Genomic DNA, 24,304 nt, shown 5'->3' on the forward strand with positions numbered 1-24,304 from the left:
AATCAGGCTCCCTTTCCTGGCAAGCCATTCATCCAGAAGCCACTTCAGCTTCCAGAGTTTTACATCTCCAGTTCTCCGTGCAAAGGTGGTAACAGATACCTATTTCACCTGCAGCACAGCTCCGTTTGTTCATGCCTCTTGAGAAAATGTTTAGTTGGAGAGCCTGCAGGCACACCTAGTTGTTCCTGGTGACTACTATTCACATACTGCCTGGATCAAGGGTTTCCAACTGCTTTGTGATGCCTGGGCTCCTCAGAAGTTTCTGGTGACCGTTGTACTGCAGATTGAAACCTACTGCTTTGCCTTGCCTTTTCAGATGTCAGGGAGACCCATTGTTTGCAAAGGGTGTGTAGAAGTCTTTGAAAATAACAGGAGGTCAGAAGGCAAGGATCCATCTCTCACTGCTCATGGCACCATGTCTGTTTGAACATTTCATAAGATTTGGGTGCTTTTGTTCCTGGGACACTTGGCTGGGTTGCAGGAGAGATGTTCCACGCAACATCTCAAGGTCTTTTCCAACCTAGATGATTCTGTGATTCCAGGATTCTGTGCAACAGAGGGCGATGCAGAGAAATATTGTGGTTCTGCTGAGGAGATCCCTAAAATAACTGTCACTACTGCTGAGGGCCATCAGGAGGTGTATGATCTGAGTAGCAGACTAGAAGCTCCCTATGGAGCCTCCCAGAGGCACATGACAGCCTTAGCAGGGCAACAACATGGCCTATCAGATGCTGGGTTCCCCTTTGAGGCTCCAGATGAGATTATGTTCTCCTAATAGCTTTATTGAAAGGCAAAACAAGGATTTTGCAACACAGATTGCAATTAGGAAAAAAAAAATGCATCATGGTTCCTAAAAATGTAAAGAATATTAAAACTCGGTCAGAAGTGGGTGGCCGATTAAGTTTGTCTGCTGTCATTAGCAAGGATGTACACCCAGGACTCAGAACTGTTCCCTATAATCACTTCTGATCTGGGAATAAGGGTCCATTCAGGGGTTTTGGAAGGTCCCCGGGTGATGGACAAGTGCCTGGGGTGCTTGGGGGGGGTCACCAATTTTCCCCAGGGACCACGGTGGTGCCTTGGCTTGTCCCGGGAGACTGTGGTGTCCAGATTCACCTCTTCTACCACAGGGTGGCCCCAGCAGCTCAGCCTGGTCCAGAGGCAGGACCCGATTACTTGGGAGCAGGGAAGACGCCTGGAGAAGCCCCACCAAGACACCCTTCGTGGGGGTAGCAAGCGCCAGGGCTCCCTCCTGCACCTCTGCCCCCCTTCCCTTGAACCGCAGCTCTTCCCTCAGGCACCTTTATAGATTCACAGGCTGAAACGGGTGATCTGGGGAGGTGAGAGACTCACAGACAATAGGATGCATCCAACAGGCTTGCTACTGTCACTTAGATGCCTTTTCTCACACTGAAAATGAAGATAGGTAACACTTCAGGGCACCAACCTCTCCCGTGCTCTCTTGTCTTTGCACCTCCCATCCCCTGTTACCATACTGTCTCCCATATCTCTTTTTTTTTTTTTTTTTTCTTTTTACCAGTCACTCAGTTTTTTCCTTCCTTTCCTGCCATGCTTCTGCTGCACCCTCTCCCCCAGCACTGTGACAGATTTGCATCTCCCCCGCAGTGAAGTAGCTGCTTGAAAACACACCTTGTGCCCCTGCGGTTGTTTTAACTGCAAGGTAATAAGTACACGTGAGCCAAACCGAGATTAGATATGACAAGGAACCTTGGCTGTGAAGATGCAGGAGGTTGTTTTTCTGTGGATTTTCCCTCCAAAGGGTGAACACGCATTGTGTACCAATACCACCTTGCTTGCTTGCTCTCTCGCAGGTGAACATCACGCTGCTGGACATCAATGACAACTATCCCACGTGGAAGGATGAGCCATACTTCATTAATCTGGTAGAAATGACCCCTCCCAACTCCGACGTCACCACGGTACGTGCAAGGGAAGGCGGCTGTTGCTCTAAAAGCCTCTTCCTTTCACCTGGCGAGGTTGTTACCCGCTTGGCTGGAGCAGGGAATCACCTCCGAACCAGTGTCACCTCCTAACTGGTGTCATCTCCAGTCAAGCATCAACTTGCAGAAGTCCATTTAAAAGGTTACTCCTGAGCTTCCTTGCTGCTGCCCATCGCGTGTGTTTCTCCTCTCTGCTGGGATATTTTTTTTTTCTCCCCAAATTGTGTGGGTTTTGGCCAAATTCTCCTTTTCTTAGCCTTGCCTGTGACCTCCTTCAAGGACCTCTCTGAAAGACATTGATTTACAGCCTTTCAAGTCCCTCTGGTGAAATAAAAGAGAAGGAGAGAGGGAGGCTTGTACTCCATCATGCCAGGAGAAAAATGACGGGCACGAAACGGAAAATAAATGAGGGAAAAGTGAAGAGAATCCACAAAATCATATAAGGAGGAAAGCTGCAAAAGAAAAGGACTTGGGAGGGGGAAGAAAGGTCTGGCAGCACAGCCTGAGCTAGAGCATGGCAGTTTTCTCTCTTCTGTGCAGCATCAACCCCGCTGCTTGGCGCCTGCTTGAAGTCATCTTGCCTTTGACATCCCAATTAGTTGCTGGGAAAATAATTATTGTGTCACCGATACGATGTAAATTCAGCTGCGGGACAAGCAGCGGGGGCCGGGGAAGTTACGAGTGTAATGAAGTTGGGTTTTTTTTAATGTAAATGTCCCCTGTAATTAAAAATGTCACAGGGAGAACAATAAAGCACAAAATGTCTGTTGTGGAGGAGAACTCTGCCAGTGAATTATTTCCAGCATTTCCGATGTGGGAGCACAAGTTTCTCAGCATGCTTTTTTGTCCTGTTTATTTTATTTTTCTGAAGGGTGCTTGTTTTCTAGCTGGTTTTATTTAAAAGGAGAAAAGTCCATTTGATTGCTGTGTGCTCGTGTCTCTCTTGCCATGCCATTACCTCCCGGGCTTGCAGGCCAATTTTGGTGAGATTTAACACCGTAGTAGAGGTCTCGAGGGTACAAAATCCCTGCAAGTATCATGAAAATATACAGCTGTGTGGAGGAAGGAGAACTTCTTGCTGCTGGTGGTATGCAGAAGCCTGTCATGGGGGCTCAGCATCATTTTTAGACACTGGTGAATCTACATAGGGATGCACTGTGGGAGTTAATTCCCATCGCTCTGCTTTAATTTTTGCTGTTTCTCCGTGGCAGGTGGTGGCTGTCGACCCGGACCTCGGGGAGAATGGCACGGTGGTGTACAGCATCCGACCCCCCAACAAGTTCTACACCCTCAACAGCACCACGGGCAAGATCCGCACCAGTGGCGTCCTGCTGGACCGTGAGAACCCCAATGCCCAGGAGGCCCAGCTCATGCGGAGGATCGTGGTGTCGGTCACCGACTGTAAGCCCCGCTCTGGTCCCTCTCCTCTTTGCCACGGTGGTTTGTCTTGCTCTGCTGTAGCTAGAAATCGCTGGGGCTCAGGCTGCACAAGCATCGTCCTCCCCACCCTCCGCTTTCCCTCTCTGATGGTTTTCACTTGTTGAGTTGAACTTTACTCAGCCTGATTTTTCCTTTATGAGGAAGTTTCTTTTTTTTTCCTGTTTTGAGCATAAGTTGCAAAGATGTTTTTCAGGTTGCAAAATGAGAGTAGGTTAAAACCTGCTGCTAAAACAAACCAGAAACCTTCAAAATGCAAGTGCAGTCATTTCTGTAGCAGTCCTGACAATGAGCCTGGGAGGCAGTTAACTCCCCCTCTTCTCAGTCTGGCTCCACCAGTATCTAGGAAAGTCAACCGAGCAGGTGGGGGGTAAAGAGCTGATCAAGTGGTGAAATGTACTTTTCTCTGGAAAGAGAATCTTAGAGAAATAGTTTTAGGAAAAAAGATAGAGCTATGAAGACAATTTTCTATTATCCAGCCTGTTTCCAAGAGCCAGGGGTCACGTATAACCTTACCTCTGCCCTTTTCTATTTTTGTGTCACCTCTGCACTGTGCTAAAGCCATCATCCCATCCATCCTGCCAGAGAGACAGGAATAACCACAGACTGGTGTTGCTCTTGTTTTTCAGCTGCATGCACTGGTAGCCATTGGTCTGCCTCACATGCCTGCTGCCAGGGAGAGATTTCCCCTGCCAGGAGGCTGTGCCATTAGTCCGATGGGCTGCAGTGTAAGGGGTAACACGGACAGCTCAATGCCTCAAGGGGCCAGGTCCATCCTGCCCTACTGTCTGCATAGGGAGGGAGGGCTCCTTTTTAGGGGAGAGGGGTGGAAACAGCTCGAGGCATTAACCTTGAGACCCCATTCCTGGCCTCTGCAGGTGGGAGGCCACCCCTGCGAGCTACCAGCAGCGCCACGGTTTTCGTCAACCTGCTGGACCTGAACGACAATGACCCCACTTTCCAAAATCTGCCCTTCGTCGCCGAGATCGCTGAGGGCCTTCCGGCAGGCACCTCTGTCTTCCAGGTGAGCGTGCTCCATTGCCTCCATGCCCCGTGCTGGGAGCTGCTGCTGCCGCTGTCGCTGTCACCACTTCTGCAAAGCAGGCTAGAAATACATCCCCTGCATCCTCTCCATCCAATGCAACTGAGGGGATGCAGAAGGGGCTGTGGCACCCCACCCTGTGTGCTTGCTTCTGGCAGGGGGGATGCTCCAAGGCCCCTTTGTTTCAGCTCAGCATCCCTGGGGGCAAAGAAACACTCAGGGTTTATGTACTGTGTTTTTCATCATCAGGAGATGATGGGGCTCCCCCATGCTCATCCCTTCCCTCTGCTCTCCCCACCAGGTAGTGGCCATCGACCTGGACGAGGGTCCGAATGGGCAGGTGACGTACCGCATGCAGGTGGGGATGCCCCGCATGGATTTCCTCATCAACAGCACCAGCGGGCTTGTCACCTCCACCACCGTGCTGGACAGGGAGAGGATTGCCGAGTACTACCTGCGAGTGGTGGCCAGCGACGCTGGTGTGCCCTCCAAGAGCTCCACCAGCACCCTGACTGTCAAAGGTGGGTGTGCCGAAACCCCTTCCAACTCCTTCCTAGCTGCAGAGCTCCCTCCGGTCCCAAAAAGATGGGTGACAAGGACACGTCACCCGGGGAGAGATGTGGTTTATATAGGAGACACACCGAGACCCTTATTATGTGGTCTGTCTTTAATTTGATGCATTTCTATTTACTGGCTTCACACAAGCCTAGTGCTGAGGATAAGCATCATCTGGGAAAAAAATTACCCTGGATTCCCCTCAGGCCTAGGTTTGGAAAAAGAAGTTTCTGGTCCTGTAACCCCAGAGCCCTCTGCCATATACCAGGAAATACTGAGCTTATATTTAAGCCCCAGATTTTCCTCTGAATGGGGGTAGAAACAAGTCTGTGATTAAAGTTAGTGTTTGCACCGGTTATGTAGGGTTTTTTTGCATATGGGGTGTGATCTGTAGGTATCAGAGGAAACCAAATACAGTCTGCAGCCATGAGGATCAGTCCTTACAGCCAGTCTGCAGGCACCCCCACCACACGGAGGGCAGGGAGCAGCAGACAGAGCATTCCCTGGGGTGCTGAGAGCAGTAGGCAGGGGGTTTTGGGAGCCCGGTGGACATCAGCCTGGCATCTGCAGGAGGGGCAGCCCTGGGGGGACACTCAGCTCTGCTCCCTCTTTCAGTTCTGGACGTGAACGACGAGAACCCCACCTTCTTCCCAGCCATCTACAACGTTTCACTGCCTGAAGACGTGGCCCGGGATTTCAAAGTGGTCCGGCTCAACTGCACAGATGCCGACATTGGGCTGAATGCTGAGCTCAGCTACTTCATCACCGGTATGAACCCCTTGCAAAGTGCTGCAAAGGGGACCTTCAGTTGTGGAAAGGACCGGGCTGCCCCAGGCCTTGGCCAGGGTGTTCTGCACATCAGCGCTGCCTTTTTCAGCCCCTCCAAACCTTATGCGGTATCGCCCTCTGCTGAACAGCCCCCGCTCGGCTCCCCGCCTTGCTGACCGCTCCCCTGCTACTCCTTGTCCTGCTCGGGGTGAACCCTCGTCCCTGAGCATCCTGAGCATCCACCGTCCTCTCACACCACAGGGATGCAGCCAGAAAAAGCATGAGGATGGGCTTAACACCACTGGGGCGCAAGGGCTGGGGCAGCATTCACGTAATGTGCATTTACGGTTGGAAGCCTTTCTGAAGTTTTAGGGTGTCTCACAGCTCGGCGTGCAGGTGGTTTTGGGTGGGCAGGGAGCAGGCGGGCAGCGATGCAGCCTGGGCAATGCCTGGCTCACACCGCAGCTGCAGCACCTGCAGCGGGAGGCCGGGGAAGCCCCTGGCCACGCTTTGACTTGCAAACTGCACGTGTGGCATTTAGCCCTCAGGAAGAGGGCAAAAACGGAAGCGTCACCAGAGATTTTTTTCACAACAGCAGCCTCATGTTTCATCTCACAGCCCCTCCGGCCAGCCCCACAAGAGAAAAGGTGTGTGTTGTCCCACAGGTACCACAGGCCACATGCAAAGTGACCCCAGATTTCTTCTGAAGCATTCAGGAAACAATCTGGCATTTATATGATTCAGGTTTTCCTATAACCATCACCCCTTGCCTGCGCTGTGAAGCAGACACAGCATTTGATGTGGTGGCGAGAAGGCTCTCTGACCGCTTTTGCTGCAGAAAAGCTTTGCCTATGATGAGATACAAGCTTGCCCTACACTTGCCTTGCTCAAAACCCTGTAAAATGCAGCCCTTCAGGAAGGCAAGCTGAACGCTTGAGATTTCCATGGCCGGGCTGACTCCGCGCCCAGGCTGCAGCATCCCCCGCAGCGTGGGCTCAGCTCCCTGCATCCAGACAGGGGGTAACCTGGTCCTTGTCCTTTGCTGCAGGTGGGAACCAGGATGGCAAATTCAGCGTCGGCTTCAGGGATGGGGTGGTCAGGACAGTCGTGAGTCTGGACAGGGAGACCGTGGCATCGTACACACTGATCCTGGAGGCCATCGGTAAGGAATTCCCACCATTCCTATGGGACCACAGTCAGGCGGGGTGGCCGTGCATGTGCTGACCTGCCTTGGCAATGCAGCAGAGAGACAGCAACTTTTGGGGTGCTCTATAAACCAGAGCCTGTGTTTGGTGTTAGCAGTCCACAACCCATGTGTTTTAATAAGGCCCGGTTCTACCCACAGTAAATTCACCCCTCAGGCTCACCCAGCCCCGGAGCTTTCCCCCAGGGAAGGCAAGGCCTGCCCTGTTTCCTGAGAGGCTCCGTGCTGCCTGGGTCAGACCTCCACCCAGAAATTCCAGCACCACAGCACCGTTCCCCTAATGCCATGCCAGCCCTTGGCTCAGGGGCTGCCGATTAATCCAGAGCCACCTGGCACGGGCAGAGCACCCGCGTGCCAAACGCATCTTGGCCGTCATCCCCAGAGCTTTATAATGATGTGCCTGTTTGCAGAAGACTTGGATGTCCCTTTTGAAAGGAGAAATAAGTGGCCTGGTCAGAAATCTCAGGGCACGGCATTGCAGGTGCCGCACAGTCTGCAGCAGGGATGCTGCACCAGCCGGGCACACAGAACTGGATCCCGGGTGGTAAAGGGACCATTCTGACTCTCCAATGGGTATCAGGCTGCCTGTGTTTCCCCAGTCACCAGATCCCAGCTGGGTGGGTTCAGTGCTCTCTGAGCATGTTGGAAAGAACTAACTCAACCTATGCTCCCCATTGCCTCATCCTTCATGGCAAAACCAAGAGCAGTGCTGCCATGTCCTTATCTACTGAACACCAACCAGTCCTGGTGCTGTTCAGCTGTGAGCTGAGCCAGGTCTACAGAAAACTCATCAGACCCCTGCCCGTCTTCATCTCCCAAATCCCTGACCTCCAGCAGTCCCTTCCAGCATACAACACCCTGTGTGTCTATGGAGTTGCAAACCCTCTTTAATGACCGGTTGCATTTCCAGCCTTGCTAGGCAGTGGCTCCGTGGCAGACCTTGGGGGTGGTTTGGCTTTTCCTTTTTCTTTCAGGATAGGCATGAAAAAAACCCCTTGTAGTTCAGCGTGAGATTGGGAAGCTGCAGAAAAGATGGAGGATTTTATTTTAGAAATTTTAGTCCCGTTATTTTCAGCAGCTGAAGGCTGAGCATCACCTGTGCAAGGAGGGGATGGAGGTGACCAAACCTCCCCTTGCCTTTCTCTCCCATACAGACAACGGCCCCACAGGGAACCGGCGCACCGGGACTGCGACCGTGTACGTGACTGTCCTGGATGTCAATGACAACCGACCCATCTTCCTTCAGAGCAGCTATGAAGTCAGTGTCCCTGAGGACATCCCGGCCGCCAGCAGTATAGTGCAGGCATGTGGCTCTCTTCCACTGGGACCTTTGGGTGGGTGAGCGAGGTCGCCTGCTCTCCTTGCCCTGGCACTATGGCTGTGAGCTGCAGGAAGCCCAGGGCAGATTTTCTCTTCCCATCGGTGGTCTGGTCCCCCGGATCAGGGCAAGATGTGCTCTTGCTTGTGTGCTCCTCTGCTCCTTTGTTAACCCAGGCTGTGAGCACCAGGGAGAAGACAGCAAAGCACAGTAGAAAAATAAGAAATTCATCCCATTTCTGCAGGGGGTGAGAGGAGCAAACCCAAGTACTGTGTTGGCGAGGCCCCTTTGCCTGTCTGCATCCCCGCTTTCTCCCTCCTCCCAACAGAGAAGGGGCCAAGAGCAGAGATCTCAAGGGGGAGGGAGAAGAGTGCATGCAAAGAGATGCTCTGAGAGGGGGGGAAAACGGAGGAAAAAAAGCATTTGGACTCTGCTTTCATTTTTATTCCTCTTTGAGGGAGCGGTGGGCAGAGCTGAATGGCTCAGTGAGTGCTGAATGAATGCGGGCATTCACTCAGCCTCTGAGGGCTTCCAGCATCCCTTCAAACCCAGGGCTCTTCTGGAGCGGGCACCAAAGGCTCTTTGCAGAGGGCCCTGGGAAGGCTCCTCCTGCCTTGAATACCTCTCCCGTCACAGGGAAAGGGGTAGCTTTGTCCCTGGCTCTCGCGGGCAGGGTGAGTCACCGGGAGAGAAGAAAAGAGCCTTTTGCCTCTTGCAACAAAGGTTTGCTGGGAGCCGTGCATCATGCTCGGGGTGGCCAGTCCCCAGGCACAAGCCCTGCGGCTCCTTGTCACCTGTTGTGCCACAGCACGGTGTACGTGATGCCCGTGGCACCATGCCTGTCTCTGGGGTCAGGCATCTGCCTGCAATCCCTGCACCCCGGGTGGAGGTGTGCAGGGGAACTATGCAACTGGAGAGGAGCCCTGCTGAGGGACTCCTAAAACTGAGCCATTTTTGCAAATCAAATGCAGGAAAGCCAAGTCTGACACCAAAGTCCCCTTTTCTTAGAGCACGCTTCCCAAAAGAGGGGTGTGCCCTTGAAAGTCTGTGGCAAAGGAGAGGTGTTATTTGGGGGAAGTTAGTTTTCCACAGAAAAAAAATCAGGGTGAAACGGAAATGGGCAATCACCTGGGTTTAGTTTAATTTACACTTTTAGTGTGAACCATTTGTACTGAAGGTCTCCCTCTTCAAATACATCCCCACATTCCCATGGCAACAAGAGGGTTTTTGAAGGTTTCCCCATCCTCTTCTCTGAAAGCCAGGCAGTCCAGAGCTGAAGGAGAGCAGGAATGTCCCAGGCAGCCCAGGGAGGTCCTGATGCAGAGCTGCTCCCTGTGAGGGTCAGAAACCACGTGAAATCCAGAGACGTGGGGCTTGGTGCTCACTGCAGGGCCTCACCAGACACAGAGACTTCACCTAAAGGGGTGAACTTGATGGTTGAACGTAGTGTGAGCTGCAGACCTGGAAGACTTAAGCCACTTTTTCTTTCTCCTATTGATTCCTTCAAGCACGTCGGATTACCTGCTGGCTGTTGTACCCTTTCCCAGCAGAAACACGCAGCTCAGCCTTGCATGGTGGCTTTCCAAGCTGGCAGCGGCTGCGAGATTCAAAGGGCCTCTTTAATGTATTTACAGGCATGTTTACCTGCTCCCGCTGCTCATTTATTGAAGCAGGTTTCCAGCAGACAGCTGTAGCATGCATCCTTCCAAGCATCAACTGCAGAAACTCACGGCTCACTGCATGGGGAGGGGGGAGACAGGGACTGGGCAGCATGTGGGGGGCATGAGCCTTCCTCCATCTGCTCAGGAGCACATCTCGGGGGGCAATCTCAGCTGAGGCTTGCTTTTAGTGGAGCACATTTGCCCCGGGATGCCTCTCTTCAAGGCGGTTTTTGTTAGGCAGCCAGGTTGCTCTGCTCTCACCCAGGCTGTTTGTTCAGGTGCCACTCAACTTGCACAATGTTTTCCAAAAGAAATTAAGCAGCAATATTTTTTTGGACTGCCTGGTGATAGCTGTGTGTGGGTGTAGTTCAGATGCCTCCACCTTTCCTGCCAGGAAACAGTAACCTGGAAAGCATTCGGGAACCTGAAATAGCAAAATCTCCTGTCATCATGGAAATGAGCTGCTCAGAGGAGCTCTGCCGGGATGTCCAGGATCCCAGGGGATGCCTGAGGAGGGAACAGAGCCTGAACCAAAAACTTGGGAAAGAATAGCGGTGTGGGGTGAGTTAGTTCCCGCAGAGCAGGGTCACATTTTAGTGGACTCTATGACATCCCAGTCCTGGCTAGTGGGGGAGCTCCTGGGGCAGGCAAGCTGGCTTTGGGACACTGGCCGACTCCTCCTGAAGGTGTTGATGGAGCATCGCAGGGAGCCCAGTCGCTTCCAGAGCCTCAGCTGGGGCTCGCTGGCATCCACCGGGTGATGGGGCATGTACTCCTGGGGCCCGGACCCGGACTGTTCCAGCGCCACTGGCTTGCACAGGGTGACAAAGATGAGGAAGGTCGCCAGGAGGACGAAGATACAGATGAGCGCAACGATGATGGGCAGTGGGTCTGCCTTCTCAGGGGATGCAGGGCTGGGCAGGACAAGCTCAGTGGTTGAAACTAGAAGCCCAAGGAGAGGTGGGGTGGGAGAGGTCCCATTGCCAGTGTCCTCTGTGCTCATCTTCCCTGCAGTGCATAAGGTGACATAGAGAAGCAACACAGGTGATTACCACCTAGAAGCTGGACAGACAGCCACCCTCTGTCCAGCCTGATGGATTTTTGTCTTGCCTTTATGTGCAAGGTCCTCCTGGCCATGTTTTCTCTGACACAGAGGGACAGGAGGAGTCTGTCTGCTTTGCCAGCAGGCAAAGCACAGAGGTGGGATTTCTACATGCAAAATACTGTCCTGAACGGAAGTGGAAAACCATCTGGCAGAGAAATCTAGCACAGGTAGTACTACGTACATGTAGTACCACAGCCCTGGTGATGACACCTGTAGGGAACATGAACGCACATTACATGAAGCTTTTCTGGAAGCGATAAATAACCACACGCTAGAGAAGGTCCAAAATCTTCCCCCCGAGCTGCTGGAGTTTGGTTCTTCTCTATTCCCCAGAAATGTGGGCTTGTTGAGTTGACTGTCATTTGGGGTTTTTTGATTATTCCCTCTCCACCAAAGAAAATAGTTGGTTGAGCCTGACCCGGATAAGTCCCTATCAAGCTGCAGTATTGCACTAGCATTGCCTTTTTTTTTTTTCAGGGGTGAAGTGTAACGCCCTCACCCTGCTTGTGCTGAGAATCTTCTTGTGTTAGATGTTTTGCTGACCTGGTTTCAGGTTCAGACACGTCATGGGTTTCTCAGCCAGTTCTGCAGTGATGCAAACCAACTTCCCAAAGCCTCATCAGGAAGAGCTCTTACCGAACACCTGATGGCAACTGGCCTCTCCTCTCCCCACCAGATCGGATTGGCCCCAGCTCGCATCCCCAGAGCAGTTTGCACCCATTGTTTTGTTTCTGTGCACCCTTCTGCGTCCATTCTTGGTCCTGGATGGGCTGTGCCTGAGGCAGGCATCTCCCCAGCTCAGAGATGAAGGCTGGGGAAATAAATATTGCTGTGCCAACCCTCTGCAATGCGACAGCTTGGCTTGGCCCTTGATGCTCTAGTCTGTATGCTGGAGGTAAAGCTGTATTACTCTGACTTTCCTACAGAGATGTGGGATTTAGAAGAGTGATGGAGAGCTGTTAGACTGGTCCATGGCCGGGCAGTCTTCTGGCAGCTACAGATTTGGATTGAGCCAATTTAAAATTAAGAGTTTAAGTGGGGGGGGAAGGCAGGGCTGCAGGGACTGCCAAGGTCTCTGGGTCTGTTCTTGCAGCCACCATCCCAAAGCCACACAGGTTTGTGTAGGCAGCAGCCAGACATTCACTGGTAAAGCGTTCAAAAAAAGGGAGAGGAGACATCAATGAAATGTCTTTAATCGTTAATTGGAAACTATGAAATGCCCCAGCAGAGACGAGGCCAGTGGAAAGCAAGATGCTGCGTCAGAAGAGACAAGCAACGCTCACCCTCCAAATTACGCAGGAGGAAACAACCTTAAGCAAACACAGTGAGAGCTGCAAGGCCGAGCACCCAGAGGTTAAGGAGCCCTTGAACCTGGGCTGTCTGTGCCCCAGCCGCACCCTCTGTGTGCCTATGCCTGCTTAGGTAGGTGAGCTCCCAGCTCCGATTTGCTGGGACTCTGCCTCATCCCGAAGGGGGCAGATCACTCCTGCAGGATCTGTGCTTCTCCCCATGCAGGCAATGAGCTGAGATACAGAGGGAATAAGGTCAGAGGTTTTCACTAGAGCTGGGTGCCTGGATTGAGGCACTTGGGAGATGTGATTTATTTCTGGGATGCTTTGCATCGCCTGGGCTTGAGCATTCAAAGCTGTGATGCTGGCAGCCTCAAGGCAAGGTCAGCCTGGTCAGAGCTCAGAGGCTCTTGGGAGATGTGGCTGTTTCCATGGGTCAGAGACAGGTCTGTGCTAAGAAAATGGGAAATGCAAAAAATAAATGGGTTGGCATCTGAGAGCACCTTAGGTGAATCCCCATGTGTATTGCAAGCAGGCTCAGGGACCAGGACTCTCATCCCCTCCTCCAAAGTGATGTTTTCACTTCTTCACCCCAAAAGCATTTCTTTATCATGCAGCCTCTCCTTGCCTGGCTCAGCCCCTTCCCCTCCAGTTTGGGAGCAGAGCAGCCCCTGGCAGCTGCAGCCGGCCCAAGGACACCCCTGTTCCATGGGCAGGCTGCTCCTGTGCACTGCCCTGGGCCAGGGCCTGAAAACCAGCAGGCAAGGCTGCTGCTTACCGTGTACATCAAGGTTGCCACGGCTACCTTAATTCTGGCATTTACTAACCACACGTAGGTTGGCTTGGTGACCTTATATTGTTCATTAAGAGCGAGCTGGGAGGCGTGGGCAATTTCTTCAGGTTGTTTTTTGTTCCGTTGGTGGTGGCTGTAGGGTTTTTATTTTAAATCCAGCTGAGAGTGTCCCTTAGAAACCTGTCAGGAGGCAACACACTAATGTTTTCCCAGGATTTACCAGACATTCTCTCTTCTCCTCTTGCTTCCCATCCATCCTCTCCTCACACCCAGCTTGGCTGGCAGAGCTGCAGGTTCAGGGAAGGTCCGGGCTGCTTCTCATCTGATTTCTTAAGTCCTTCCAGAAAAAGTGCAGCTAAAAATCTGGGAAATCTTTGTAGAGTACATGTGAGTGGTGACTTTTTTTTAGGGCCAATAAGTTTTCAACATATTAACATGGACAAAAGGGATTTCCTCCTCACATCCTGCTTGAGACAGAGCTACAGCAGTTTCAGCAGAATTTCAGCCAAAAGCCACGACAATTGGGGTCCTATCAGCAGAAAGGTGAGAGCACGGTAAGAGCAGCACTCTCCGTGGCCACAGCATGCACAGGGATGAGGGCTTCCCTCCCATGGGGTGGGAGCTCAGTGCCTTTCCTGAAGCGTGGCAATGGGCCACTTGCCCACAGCATTTTATAGCCACCGGCCAAGCTGCTGCCTGCATCCTTGTTCACAGCGTCACCCCTTCCCAGCATTGCGGTCCCACCCCAGCCCCACATTGTGCAATCCAGCTGGGTTAATAACAGGCTGTGCTGGGTTTGTATGTGTGGTGGGGGTTTTGGTATTAGGGGAGGGAGCTACAGTGGTGGCCCCCTGTGAGAACCTTCTCTAAGGTCCCCTGGCTCCAAGTTGGACCTGCCTCTGCGCCAAGGCTGAGCCAATTAGCGATGGTGGCTGCACCTCTGTGATAACGTATTTAAGAAGGGGAACCTGGGAGGAGGAGTTGGAGTTGTGAGAAGCTACAAGGAGAACACCTATGCAAACACTGACATCAGTGGAAGAAAGGAGGAAGGAGGGGAGGTGTGCCAGTGCAGAGACCCCTCTGCACCCCGTGGTGAGAGGGCAGGCTGTGCCCCTGCACCCATGGAGGTCACCAGTGGAGCAGAGACCCACCTGCAGCTGTGGAGGACCCCACACCGGAGCAGGAGGCTGCACTCGGAAAAGGCCAGGACTCTGAGGGAAGAAGCCCCCGCTGTTGTATTTCGGCACTGGGAGGACTGCAACACATGGTGGGGACCCACACTGGAGCAGCACAGGAGGTGCTGCAGCCTGCGGGAAGGACTCACGTCGGAGAAAGTTGGTGGAGGACTGTCTCCCGTGAGAGGGACCCCATGCTGGAGCAGGGGAGGAATGCGAGGAGTCCTCCCTAAGGAGGAAGGAGCGACGGGACTGACCGCATCCCCCCATCCCCTGCCCCCTGTGCTGCCTGGGGGGAGGAGGTAGAGAAATCAGAAGGAAAGCTGAGCCCGAGAAGAAGGGAAGGATGGGGGGAAGGTGTTTTTAAGATGAGGTAATGCTTCTCACTGTTCTACTTTGTCTTTTGCCCATGACTGTAATGGGTGAGCCATCCCTCCCTGCCCTTATCTCAATTCTCGAGCCTGTTGTATTTTCTCCTTCACATTCCTGAGGGTAAAGGGCTGAGTGAGCACCTTTATGGCACCTCTGGGCTCAAACCATGACACAGGCTTGCTGTGGAGCACCCAGCCTAGCAAACCTCCCCAGAATGGTCATCCCTGGCTGATCAGCTCTAACAAGAGACATTCCCACAAGCACTCGGGACCCAGCACTGGACATGAGGCAGCCGAGGATCAGAGGGAAAGAAGAGAAATTGCAAAAAGCAAAATGCTCCCAAGGACAGTGGAGAGGAAAAAGAAATTACTCTTGTGCATGAGCAGAAGACAGTGAGCGTTATTCCGCCCCGCACTGGGCGCTGCCTGCCTGGCCTGGCACAGTTGCCTAGTTTGGCAGTTTTTCCATATGCTCTCCCTCCCTTTTCTCAAACTCCTGCAAAGAAAAGACTGTCTTCAGGCACTGCTGTGCCTGTAATACAGCTCAGATGAAAAGCAGCTCTTTCCCCTCCCCGTCTTGCTTAGCGACAATTTTCTGGAGCTCCCCAGCTTTTTTCCAAAGCACTAAGTCTTTCCACTTGCTTGCCGGAGGAGGTAATGCTGGAGGGTACCAAACACCCAGTTTACCAACCCGAAGAGCTGGGTACCGAAAGCAAAGGGCTCTGAGTGATGCTGTACCCCATCACCCTCACTGTTAACCAGCAGCGCTGCATCCGCAGGACTTTTTCCCTCTCCCATCACCGAGACAGACAAACCAACGCGACGGGAAAGGGAGGAGGGCTGCCTGACTTCAAACCCACCCCAAACATTGCATGTCCCCATCCCGTTTGCAGCCCTTTTCCTGGGAAGCAGCTCTGCAGCCAGGGACGGCAGCACATCCCTGGTCTGACCCATTCGCCCCTCGGGGTTAGCATGAGTGGCCAGTGGTGGTGGGTTTGCCGCGGGGGCTTGGGCTCCCTACCTCTCCCTGGCCGGCCGAGCCTGGGCTTTGCCTCCCGCACGCCTGCCTTGCCGCTTCTCGCACTCACTCTGGCAGCTGCCAGCCCCCTCCTGCCTTTTGGAGGGCAAGGGAGGGTGGGAGAGTGATGGCAGCGGGGCTGGCAACAGCCCCAGCATGCAAAGCCAACGGGCCCCCCGAGCCCCTCTTTGGCTTTGCCAGTGCAGCAGTGCCCCGGGGCTGTGTGCCTCTGGGGTGAGGGGTCGAGCCCCCCCCAGGCCATGTTTCCCCGGGGCTTTGCCCCTGCGGGAATGCTGAATGGTACAGTCGTGGGCTGAGCCCCCCGCACAGGGGAGGGGGCAGCGGGCTGCCCTCCACACGCCTGCTCCCCTTTGTCCCAGCAACTCTACGCCAACCTTTCCGCTTTTTTCCCATCCTTTTATTCCCCCACCCCCCTTCCTCCTCCTTTTCTGTCCCCTTTCCAGTAGCTGGGGGTGTTTGAAAGGTGGCCTGCAAAAGGCTGGCTCTGCCTGCAGCCCGCTCTCTCTAACAAGGGTTTAAAGCCAGCTGGAGGCACCCAGCGCTCAGCTGCACAAGATGCCTTATCCCTGCAGCAGAAAGAGCTTTTCTCCCACCACTTGCACTCGAGTGCAATTGTTTTCCCAAGTTTGGGACAGTCTGTCAAAGTACCACATCTCCTCTGGGACCTTAGTGGGTCAAACCAGCAGCAGCCGAGCTTTTTCCAGGCTGCAGGCTGGCAGGAGCATGCATTGGTTTAACTCCTGCAAGCTACTTTTCTTTTAATAAAAAACAAATACCTGGGCTGATGCCTTTCACCTGGTTTATCTGCCAGAGCTGCCTGCAGCAAATGCTTGGGGTGAGCTGGGAAAAGGATGGCTAAGGGGGTGTTTGCAGGATGGTTTGCTCATCGTGGTGAAGATCTTCCTGTTTGCTTGCCTTGGAATTCATTTTCCTGGGTACAGAGCAGCAGAGAATGGAACAAAAAGCTGCAAAGATTTGTCTCCAGTCCCTTAGGCTTCCCTCCCACCGCTGCCGCCCCCAGCACAGTGTTTTGGCTGACATGATAGCTTTTCCCAGGAGGGAGCCAGTGCCATGCCAAGGCAGCCGGTCTGCCTGGGCATCGCTTGCCTGCTGGTGTGGGGCTCATCCATCACAAGGGAGAGGAGACAGCCCAGCTCTAGTCCAGAAATGGCCTTGGGGAGCCCCAAGGGTGGGAGAGGTGGTTTGAGATGTAGAGCTCTCTCCTGTGAAAGGAAGGTGCTGGGTCCGCGGTGAAATACAGAGCAAGGCTCAGGGTTGTGTCCAGCCACAAGCAAGATGCAAACTGATCTGGGAGAGAGGAAAACATTCGAGGCACAGGGATGGGAAGTCCAGCTAGTTTACAAGTGCAGGGGTCGGCATTTTCTAAGGTTTCTGCTGATGCAGGCAGATTTGGTGGAAGGGAAAAAGAGCAGTTCAAGGCATCTCAAAACTGCATTTCAGAAGAGCCTATCTGACTCCTGTAAGCATTGTATGGGGCTGTGGGTGAAAGCCAGCCCAGGGCTTTAAAGCTGAGCCCCTATAAATGGCCTCACTGTTACAGCTGCACGTGCATCTTCTGCAGCAACCCCTTCTCTTTTCAGTGCAAGTCTGGGTGCAAACCCACACCTGCCCGGGAAAAGGATACTGCTGAGTAATATTTGTAGGGAGAAGACACAGCAGAAGATGCCTTGCTGGGGGAAGCAGGTGGAGAATAAAGGCTAAGGCATTCCCCATGTTCTCACCTCGGTGATTCGCAAGCGGCCTCCGCTGCGGTTGTGGTTTGGATGCTTTGTGGGAAGCGGTTTCTGCGGACAGGAGATGCAGCAGCTCAATGCCAGCCGGGGGTGAAGCCTGGGCCCTGCTGCCCCTCGCTGGGTCCTGCTTCCCAGCTGCTGGGGCCGGCGGGCTGCTTTCTGGCTAGGGTTTGCTGGGAAAGTACTGCAGTGTTGTTCAGAGACACCAGAGGGGACCCGTGTCTTGGGTTTCCCAGGGTGGACGGCTCATTTGGTGCGTGCATGGACGGTGCAGTGCATCGCAGCTAAGGCATGCTCCCACCCACTGCTCGGGGTCTTGCGAGGACTCAAACCAGCGTCCAGACCACCAGCATGCTCTAAGCTTGTTGCATTCATGTTTCTTTTGGTAATTTTTACATAGGCTGCTGCTTGGGTGACTTGCCCTCGTGTCATGGGCTGCACGCCCACCAGGCGTGGGAGCAGCTCTCCCTGCCCAGCTCAAGCCAGCTCTGCAGGGAGGGAGGCTCCGTCCCTGGCAGGGCAAGCATCTGTGTGTGCAGGGCAGGACCAGTAGAAGCCCCTCCACCAGGGCGCTGACCCGCAGGTTTTATGGCATGGTCCTCAGGCTCAGCTCTCATCCTGAGCCCATCCTGCAGCTAACCTGGTAGCCAAGGGCTCCTGAGCCCGCTATCCCTGCTGTCTGGTGGTGAGGGGAGGGTAACTTATTTTGCTTTGCAGTTGGTAATCTCCCTGGCTCAGGTGGAGGAGCAGGATGTCCAGACTTGGCAGGATGGGAGGACCTGTCACAGTCTGGAAATCTTTGCCCTTCACCCTTACTGTTTTTCTTTTCTCATGAAGGTGAAAGCCACAGATGCGGATGAAGGCATTAATGGGAGAGTGTGGTACAGGATTGTCAAGGGTAAGTCCAGGTGCCCCTTTGTGCATCGATGGGTTTGCACCAGACTCTGGCCAGCCGCACGCACAGCCTTAGGAGGTTGCACTCTCTATCCTTTTACACTTTGCAGCCCACAGAAACATTTCCCTCAGTCCTGAGCAAAACTTCAGCATTAAGGTTAATTGCCAGGGGATGTTTCATCATGGATGGACACCTAGATGTTGTAGATCCTGGCTTGACCAGGGCCAAACCCTGATGTAGCTGAGCCTGATGTAGATGGAGGTGATGGGGCTTGAGTTTTGCTCAATAATTTTCCCTCCAAGATAGCCCCCTGGGGAGGGCTCAGCGTACCACGAGGACTGATGCAGCAGCAGTGGGCAGCATCCATCTCACTTTTACCCCTTGCCAGGAAACGAGCAGAACCACTTCCGCATCAATCCCAGCACTGGGTTGGTGATGCGAGGCGTGCGGCACCTCGACAGGGAGCAAAACTCCTCTCACATCCTGGAGGTGGAGGCCTACAACACAGAGCATGGACCCATGAGGAGCTCCGTGCGGGTAAGGACCTTGCAGCTGCCCAGGGGTGGGCAGCAGGGCTGGGAGGTGGAGTAGTTCATGCAAAATATTCAGGATGCTTCATCAGAGGGCAGTCATTTCCAACCCGTGCAGGCGTGCAGGAAGTTTGAGAGATCAGGCATGGAAATGCTGACAGAAAGTCTCCGGGGGTTGCCTGTGGGTGGAGAAGAGCTTGTTGGGGGAATTTTTGTTGTTTTTCTCTTTTTTCCTGTGACATTTCAGTGCTAAGTGGTGTGGCAGTTGCTGTCAGAGGGAGTCCCACTCACCCGGTGAGACTTAGCTCAGCTGCCAGGAGTTGAAAACCATGTCTCCTGGCCAGGCATCTATGTAAATAAGCCAGGACCCAGTGGCAATAATCTTTAGCAGTGACACGCCAGCTTCCCACGGTTCCCACGAACCCAGTCCTCTGGTAGCATCTATTTTTAAACCCACTGGTGGGGTGGGCTCTGGCCGAGCACAACGTGCCTGCAGCACCAGCAGCAACCAGCAAAGCAGGAGGAGAAAGGATGTTCCCTGGGGAAACAGCAGCTCAACCCGCTGAACTTTGAGCAAAATTTCCCACCAAGTCGTCAGCCTTTCTACGTTGCAGCGTCTCTTAACTGCAAGGTTTCAAGCAGGGGATCCCAAAGTACAGAGGAATTAATATACAGACTCTACCTCCCTCCGGCCAGGGAAGGACTGAGTCACTCTGACCACAGGGCTTGTTTAAATCTATGATGTTAAACTGTGTGTGTTCACTCTCCATCACGTGGTGTTCGTAGTAGAGGTAACATTTCTCCTGTGCAGCAGATGAGTGCTGTGAAGGATATATTTCCCCTCACAAGTGTAAGCAAGGGCTCACAAGCCTGCCCAGCTCACCCATGGTTTCTCCGGGGGGTTTCTTAGGTGATCATCTACGTGGAAGATGTCAATGATGAGGTGCCAGTGTTCACCCAGAGGCAGTACAACCGCCTGGGGCTGCGGGAGACGGCGGGGATAGGGACTTCAGTGGCGGTGGTCCGGGCTACTGATCGAGACACAGGTAGGAAGCTGGGGATGAGAAACACCCAGCTTGAGGGAGAAGTGGTGAAATCAGCCACTGCATGGATCCTAGTGTGGCTGGGCTGAAACCCTCACATGGGATGGGCTCTGCTCCATGGTCGGTGTCGGCATCGGTGGTGCCTGTCTCTTTGGGATACTTGGTCCAACCAGCACCATGGTTCCTGCTCCTGTCCCAGGGAACGGCGGTCTGGTGAACTACAAAATCCTGTCAGGCGCTGAAGGGAAGTTTGAGATTGATGAAAGCACGGGCCTCATCACGACGATCGACTACCTGGACTACGAGACCAAAACCAGCTACCTGATGAACGTCTCTGCCACAGACCAGGCACCCCCCTACAACCAGGGCTTCTGCAACGTATACGTCAGCCTGCTGAATGAGCTGGATGAGGCCGTGCAGTTCTCCAACAGCAGCTACGAAGCCGTGATCATGGAGAACATCGCCCTGGGCTCTGAGGTGCTCCGGGTCCAGGCCCGCTCCATCGACAACCTCAATCAGATCACCTACAAGTTTGACCCCAATACCAATGCCCAGGCACTCTCCCTTTTCAAAATCAACGGGATCACTGTAAGTAGCCACAGTGTGGTCCCTCCTGGCTTGCTTGTCCACCAAAGTGGTGGGGGCCAACATGGCTGTTGTTCATCCTTGGCAGGGTGTGATCACTGTCAAAGGCCAGGTGGATCGAGAGAAAGGGGATTTCTACACCCTGACAGTGGTGGCCGATGATGGAGGACCGAAGATTGACTCCACAGTGGTGAGTAGCTTCTACCCACTTCCCCACCAACCTCTGTGTGGGCAGAGCTGACCTCAGAGCTCCTTCTTCCTCTGGCACGGTACAGCATGTCCTAGTTGTCCTCTCTGGTCCCACCACTGGTATCTGGAAACCCTGATCTGGGGGAAACCCTGCATTTGCAGAAGCAGGGACTAGCGCCTTTTAGCTTCTGCATGTCGTAGGGTGGGATTTCTCAGGAAAAAACAAACAAACAAACCACCCCAAACTGTAGAGTTCGCAGGTCACTTGCCAAGCTAAAACAGTTTTGAGGGAGGTAAATTTGGGGGCCTTGAAATACTTCGCTGTGGTTTATGTTTAAGAGGTTATATTTGGCACTTTCAAAGGCAGCTGAGCAGGGGGGTGATTTGCATTTCTCTGCTGGGGCAGGAGGCACTCCGGGTGCAGGGCAAGCCTGGTCCCCGTGCTGTGGGCAGGGGCAGCTTGGCTGGCACAACCCAATTCTGCTGGTTTGGGCCAGATGGAGGAGTGGGGCCTCAGGGAGGGGTTTGAAACCACAGGTTGGCCTGTAGTGATGGGCAGCGCTCAGTGTTTCAAGCGGTCTTGTGTCTTGGTGCATCTGTTGCCTCTAAAAAGGATGCTGGATGGCAAAGGCAGTGAGGCTGCAAGCACTGCCTGTCCCCAGCCACGGGTGCCGGTGGCTGTGCTCTCCGCACACTGCCGTGTTCTTGTCTGAGCCTCTCCCAAGGCGAGGGGCAAATCCACCAAGCTTATCTAGAAAAAAGGGATGCACCATCAGAGAAGCCTCTGAATCACTGCAGGGGGGTACCCTCAGCCCCCAACACTGCTACAGTGGGATGCAGGGCTAGCCCACTGCCCCTCGCGTGTGCCCACACCTCTTCAGCCCCACTAACTCTCAGTTCTTTGTTTTCTCTGCTTCCCCCTCTGCTCTCCTTCAACAGAAGGTAAGCGTGTCCATCATGCTGGCATCATCTTGGGGACCAGGATCCATCCTGAACTCTGCATTGAGCTGCAGGGAGGGACTGGGGTGAAAGTCTCCAGCCCCATCCCACCAGCACCAGACTCTGTGACACCCTCTGGGATGTGGTGCCGACACCTGTGAGCCACCCTGCTGCTGGCGAGCAGAAATCCCAGCACCCCGATCTGTCACTTGGGACAGCAGCTGCCGGATCCCTCACAGCAGCTGAATGGGCTCTCCCTGCTCCTGGTTCTCTGTTTTGAATTCAGCAGCAACAATAAACGAATCACCCTGAGGAGCACTACTCACTCCCCGGCTTCCTCCGGGATGTTGTCGCATTCAGCCTGGCCACACCTGGGGGCTTGGGGCACCCATAAATAGAGCCCCGGGAACAGAAAGGCTCTTCCTCTCTCATTTCTGTGTCGCGTTGCAGATCTTTGATTACAAACGCGATGAGAGCATTTCCTCTGGCTAATTGTGGCCGAGGTAGCCCAGTCCCTAGTTGCCTGCGGTGGAGTGCCCCTCCGAGCGTGTCCTGCCCAGTCTCTCACTTGCCCATGTGCCTTTTCCCAGGAGGGAGCTCAGGTCTTCTCTATGCCCAGTTCACCCTGGTTTAGTTAAATGCATGCAGCTCTGTCTTCTTTGTGCCCGTCTAGCTTTAAAGCAAGCCCTGCCCAACCTCTGGTGCTGCGAACACGGATGAAATCACTGCTTGGGAAAAGCTTAGCAGGAAAGGGTCACCCTGCAGCAGTGGGAGTTACGCTGTGCCCAGTTATTTGGAGGATAAAAACCCAGAGGATGCTCCATAGAAAAATCCACTTGAGAGCTGCAGCACCCTTGTGAGCTTTCTCTGGCCTCTAAGCATCCTTCCTTCTCCTCCTCATCTGTAGACAGGGACGTAGCTTCAGCTTTTGGGCTCAAATACCTGCACCCATTCTCACATGGGATGGACAATACTCACGCTGTTGGCACCTCAGAGGGGTGCAATGCATCAGGAGTTTGCTGGGGGTGTCAGCATGGCTGTTGATGCCAGGTGGGCAGGAGGCCAGCTCCTGCCTGCACCCTGCCTGAGCCCTGTGCCATGCCCACAGGTGACCATCACGGTCCTGGACGAGAACGACAACAGCCCCCAGTTCGACATCACCTCCGACTCCTTCGTCAGTGTGGCAGAGGACAGTGCCGTCGGCAAGCGGGTGGCCATGGTCCTGGCCCGTGACCCAGATGCAGGCAGCAATGGGCAGGTAGGGAGGCCAGCACAGCAGCGTTGGGGCTGTCCATAAGGCTGGGGTAATGCTTCACTGATACAGAAATGTTTCCATCGGCACCTTCCCAACCCCTTCCCCTCCTCTGCACCCCTGCGAGAGCAAACTGGTCATTGATGCCAGCAATTTTGGGAGTGTTTGCTCAGTGGGTACCAGCACGCCCCAGTCGAGGCGCACAACAGGAGAGGAAAAACATTGTCCTTGGGCTGTCTGGGGCAAAGAGCACTGCGGGACGCATGTCAAAAGGAGCCTGGCAATCTGAAAACCAGCTGTGGTCTCTCACGCTATGAGGAATGGCTGCGAAGCCCTTGGCAGGCTGAGCAGGAAGCTCTCTGACATTTGTTATTCTCGTTACCAAACAGACAGGCATTAATGAAGTCCTGTGACCGTTAATACCAAAACTTGCTGGCATCATGGGAGCGCTGTGGCTGAGACCAGGGTTGGCCCATGGGTGTTTGCTTTGGGGTGGCTGCAATAAGCCAGCACACCCATGGACCCCAACACATCAGACCTTTTAAAATGCTCAGACTTCGAAAGGTGATTCTGGATTTATTATTGTAGGGTCTCCTTTCTCTCCCTCCTCCTCACAGCATCACATTGCCTGCCCTGTTTTTCTTTCCCTGTGATGCTTCCAGGTGACTTTCTCGCTGGCATCAGGGAACATTGGCCGGGCTTTCGAGATCCGTACCACCAACAACACCTATGGTGAGGTGTTTGTGGCCCGGCCACTGGACCGGGAGCTGCTGGATCACTACACATTACGGGTAAGCACCAAACCACACCGATTACCTCCTTGGGCTTCTTCTGGTTTGAGCATCAAGGCTGTTTTCTTGGGACTGTGAGCTTAAAAAATAGCATTTTTTTAAAAATACGTCCTCAACTGCAGATCCAAGCCTCGGATGGTGGCGTGCCTCCCCGGAGGAAGGAGCACACCCTGCGAGTGAACATACTCGACGTCAATGACAACCCCCCTGTCATTGAGAGCCCCTTCGGCTACAACGTGAGCGTGAGCGAGGTGAGCACCCAGCCCTGCTCCTCTCCTTCCATCCTCCCAAGGTAAGGTCTGACCACAAGACAGACCTTGTGGTCAGACCTCACCCTCAGTGATTTAAGGGTTGCTGATCCCTTGCAAGCCTCACCTTGGGTGATTTAAGTTGCTGGCCCCTTGCAAGCCCTCACCTGTGATGGCCTCCTAGTTTTGGGCTAGGAGAGAGCGCTGCAAGCAACTTAAGCCCATGAGGCTGCAGGAACCAGCAGGAAGGAGAAGTGGCTACACACCCATGGAAATGCCACCGAAGTGACATAAGAGGCAGCACGGTGCAGAATAGAAATTGCTTTCAGGAAGCAGCTCGGCAAGAGCTAGATAATTAAG

The 24,304-nt window shown here is 53.7% G+C and overlaps 2 protein-coding genes across 2 annotated transcripts in view; one reads left to right on the top strand and one right to left on the bottom strand.

The window, feature by feature from the left end:
- Nucleotides 1-24,304, top strand: part of CDH23 (cadherin related 23) — a 215,559-nt gene that overhangs the window by 154,978 nt on the left and 36,277 nt on the right. Inside the window, exons 21-36 of the mRNA XM_074830236.1 lie at nucleotides 1,833-1,940; nucleotides 3,173-3,362; nucleotides 4,277-4,422; nucleotides 4,742-4,961; nucleotides 5,611-5,763; nucleotides 6,812-6,925; nucleotides 8,122-8,270; nucleotides 18,310-18,370; nucleotides 18,756-18,904; nucleotides 19,808-19,943; nucleotides 20,140-20,528; nucleotides 20,614-20,715; nucleotides 21,654-21,656; nucleotides 22,762-22,911; nucleotides 23,568-23,696; nucleotides 23,819-23,947. Coding sequence (XP_074686337.1) covers nucleotides 1,833-1,940; nucleotides 3,173-3,362; nucleotides 4,277-4,422; nucleotides 4,742-4,961; nucleotides 5,611-5,763; nucleotides 6,812-6,925; nucleotides 8,122-8,270; nucleotides 18,310-18,370; nucleotides 18,756-18,904; nucleotides 19,808-19,943; nucleotides 20,140-20,528; nucleotides 20,614-20,715; nucleotides 21,654-21,656; nucleotides 22,762-22,911; nucleotides 23,568-23,696; nucleotides 23,819-23,947 — 2,328 coding nt within the window. The remainder of the gene's footprint in view (nucleotides 1-1,832; nucleotides 1,941-3,172; nucleotides 3,363-4,276; nucleotides 4,423-4,741; nucleotides 4,962-5,610; nucleotides 5,764-6,811; nucleotides 6,926-8,121; nucleotides 8,271-18,309; nucleotides 18,371-18,755; nucleotides 18,905-19,807; nucleotides 19,944-20,139; nucleotides 20,529-20,613; nucleotides 20,716-21,653; nucleotides 21,657-22,761; nucleotides 22,912-23,567; nucleotides 23,697-23,818; nucleotides 23,948-24,304) is intronic.
- Nucleotides 10,444-15,718, bottom strand: C7H10orf105 (chromosome 7 C10orf105 homolog). Its single transcript, XM_074830247.1, has 2 exons — nucleotides 15,701-15,718; nucleotides 10,444-10,954 (listed from the first exon to the last, which is right to left on the bottom strand). Exon 2 carries the CDS (start codon nucleotides 10,947-10,949, stop codon nucleotides 10,533-10,535), a length of 417 nt encoding a protein of 138 aa, XP_074686348.1. The 5' UTR covers nucleotides 10,950-10,954; nucleotides 15,701-15,718; the 3' UTR covers nucleotides 10,444-10,532.

This window comes from Strix aluco, chromosome 7, assembly GCF_031877795.1.
Source record: "Strix aluco isolate bStrAlu1 chromosome 7, bStrAlu1.hap1, whole genome shotgun sequence".
Lineage (NCBI taxonomy): Eukaryota > Metazoa > Chordata > Aves > Strigiformes > Strigidae > Strix > Strix aluco.

What these genes read in the sequence shown, in the direction of transcription:
- C7H10orf105 (XM_074830247.1), bottom strand. Translation starts at nt 10,949, where the DNA reads ATGAGCACAGAGGACACTGGCAATGGGACCTCTCCCACCCCACCTCTC.